Source organism: Monodon monoceros, unplaced genomic scaffold, assembly GCF_005190385.1.
Source record: "Monodon monoceros isolate NGI ecotype Baffin Bay Population unplaced genomic scaffold, NGI_Narwhal_1 Contig3722_ctg1, whole genome shotgun sequence".
Classification (NCBI taxonomy): domain Eukaryota; kingdom Metazoa; phylum Chordata; class Mammalia; order Artiodactyla; family Monodontidae; genus Monodon; species Monodon monoceros.
This window is the reverse complement of record NW_021699637.1, coordinates 1-1,942: the sequence shown is the minus strand read 5'-3', so window position 1 is coordinate 1,942 and position 1,942 is coordinate 1. Positions and strand designations below refer to the sequence as shown.

At 65.3% G+C, this 1,942-nt stretch overlaps 1 protein-coding gene across 1 annotated transcript; it reads left to right on the top strand.

Moving 5' to 3' along the window:
• The first annotated feature begins 23 nt into the window (after positions 1-23).
• On the top strand, positions 24-1,778 carry LOC114907885 (putative cuticle collagen 80). Its single transcript, XM_029244003.1, has one exon. It carries the CDS (start codon positions 138-140, stop codon positions 795-797), a length of 660 nt encoding a protein of 219 aa, XP_029099836.1. The 5' UTR covers positions 24-137; the 3' UTR covers positions 798-1,778.
• Positions 1,779-1,942: the final 164 nt, after the last annotated feature.

Genomic DNA, 1,942 nt, shown 5'->3' with positions numbered 1-1,942 from the left:
CGGGGCGGGGCGCCCGGCGGGCGGTGGCGCCCCTTCCCCAGGTGTTGCGGCGCTTCCACGTCGCCAGGCGGCCCGCGGCTTGCGCGAGCCCAGGCCGCCCCAGCGTTCGGAGCGCCGGCCCTTGGGCTCCCGCGGCCATGGCGGGGCCGGGCCCGGGGGACCCGGACGAGCAGTACGATTTCCTGTTCAAGCTGGTGCTGGTGGGCGACGCGAGCGTGGGCAAGACGTGCGTGGTGCAGCGCTTCAAGACAGGCGTCTTCTCCGAGCGCCAGGGCAGCACCATCGGCGTGGACTTCACCATGAAGACGCTGGAGATCCAGGGCCAGCGGGTCAAGGTGGGAGGCCCGGCTCGGGGCCGCCGTGCAGCCGGGCCCCATGGCGCTAGGGGTCGGCCAGGGCCCTGGAGGGTCTCCCCGGAGGGGTCGGGGTCGGGGGCCGCGGCGAGCACCCGACTGGTCCTTGGGGGCTGGGGTCCCCTCTGGCCCCCTGTCCGAGCAGGCCTGGGCCTGGGCGTTGGGGCCGGCCTCTGGGCGCAGAGCGCGGGCCTCGGGGCGCTGGGGTGCGCGTGCTGGGGGGAGTGCGGAGGAGAGGCCCTGCCCTCCGAGCTACACGCCGGGGGACTTTGCTCCAGAATAGCGTCTCCTGTGCCTGGCGGCAGAGCGCCTCGGGTGCGGGCACGGGGGGCGCCTGGCAGGCCTACCCCCGCCCCACCGCGGTCGAAGGCCCCAGCTCGGCCCTCGGGGGGGGACCCCAGGCAGCAAGGGACACCCCCACGACTAGGAGGGACCAGGAAGTAGTTGCTTCTAGGACCGGAGGGCCAAAACTTTTTGTCAGAATTTCCGGCCTGGCCACGCCTCCCTGCAGTCTCTTTGTGGACCTGGTGGTGGAACTTTACTCGGCCGGGGCGGCCCGGGTCCCCTCCCCCAGCTGCAGCCCGATAGGAACTGAAAACTTCACGGGCCCCGGAAGGTGGGGGAGAGGACCGAGGTTTGGCAGTGGCTCCGCACTAAACCGGCAGGATGTGGCTGCCACAGAGTCCTGGCAGTGGTCAGATAACTAATATTTGTGATTAGTGAATCAGTTTCTTAACCTGGGTGTCAGCTCTCCCGAACGGAGTGAGAGACCATTGTTCTTGCTCGGGAACTTGACTGAACTGCGCCGGACGGAAATCCTTTCCCCTCTTTGGTGGATTTGAGTTCCCACCGACTCCGGGACGGCTCCTAAGAGCCCTGGGCGGGGCAGCACAGGGCCAGGGCATCTCCTGGTATCTCCGTGTTTTCAGGTGGAGCCGAGTGATTGAGTCCCGTGAGCCCGGATACTGTGGCGCCGGGCCTCCCTGGGCTGCTGTGGGCCTGCTACCGGTTGGCTTTTGGCAGGATGCTTAGCTCTTTATTTCTGCAAAATTGGGATAATTTCTCCCTCCCGACCCAGCATGGAGAAGACGTCAGCCAAAAGCCTTTCCACGCACACGGTGCCTTTGGAGTTGATGTGACAGGGGAAGCGGAAACTCCCTGCCAGAAGGGTTGCTTTTTTTTTCTTTTCTTTTTTTAACAGTCTTTTGGGTTTCTGTGTGTTTTGAGTCTCCTTAGGATAGGAAAAAAGAACAAGGTGTGGCAGGCAGCTTTGAGTCATTATTCGGGACCACCCTTTGGAGCAGGTGGCGAGGGAAGGCTGTGGGATGGGGTCCACGGATAAGTCTGTGCCCTGAGACGCTGCCAACAGCCACGGGGAAGTGGCGAGTTGAAGGATAGGCGTAAACAATCGGGCTGCCTGCTCCCGCTCCCCTCCCTTCCCCTCTCCCCCCCTCCCCTTCCCCCTCCCCTCCCCTCCCCTCCCCTTCCCCTTCCCTCCCCTCCCCTCCCCTTCCCCTTCCCTCCCCTTTCCCCTTCTCCCTCCTCTCCCCTTCCCCCTCCTCTCCCCTTCCCCCTCCTCTCCCCTTTCC

Coding starts and splice junctions, on each gene's coding strand:
- LOC114907885 (XM_029244003.1), top strand. CDS start 138: ATGGCGGGGCCGGGCCCGGGGGACCCGGACGAGCAGTACGATTTCCTG.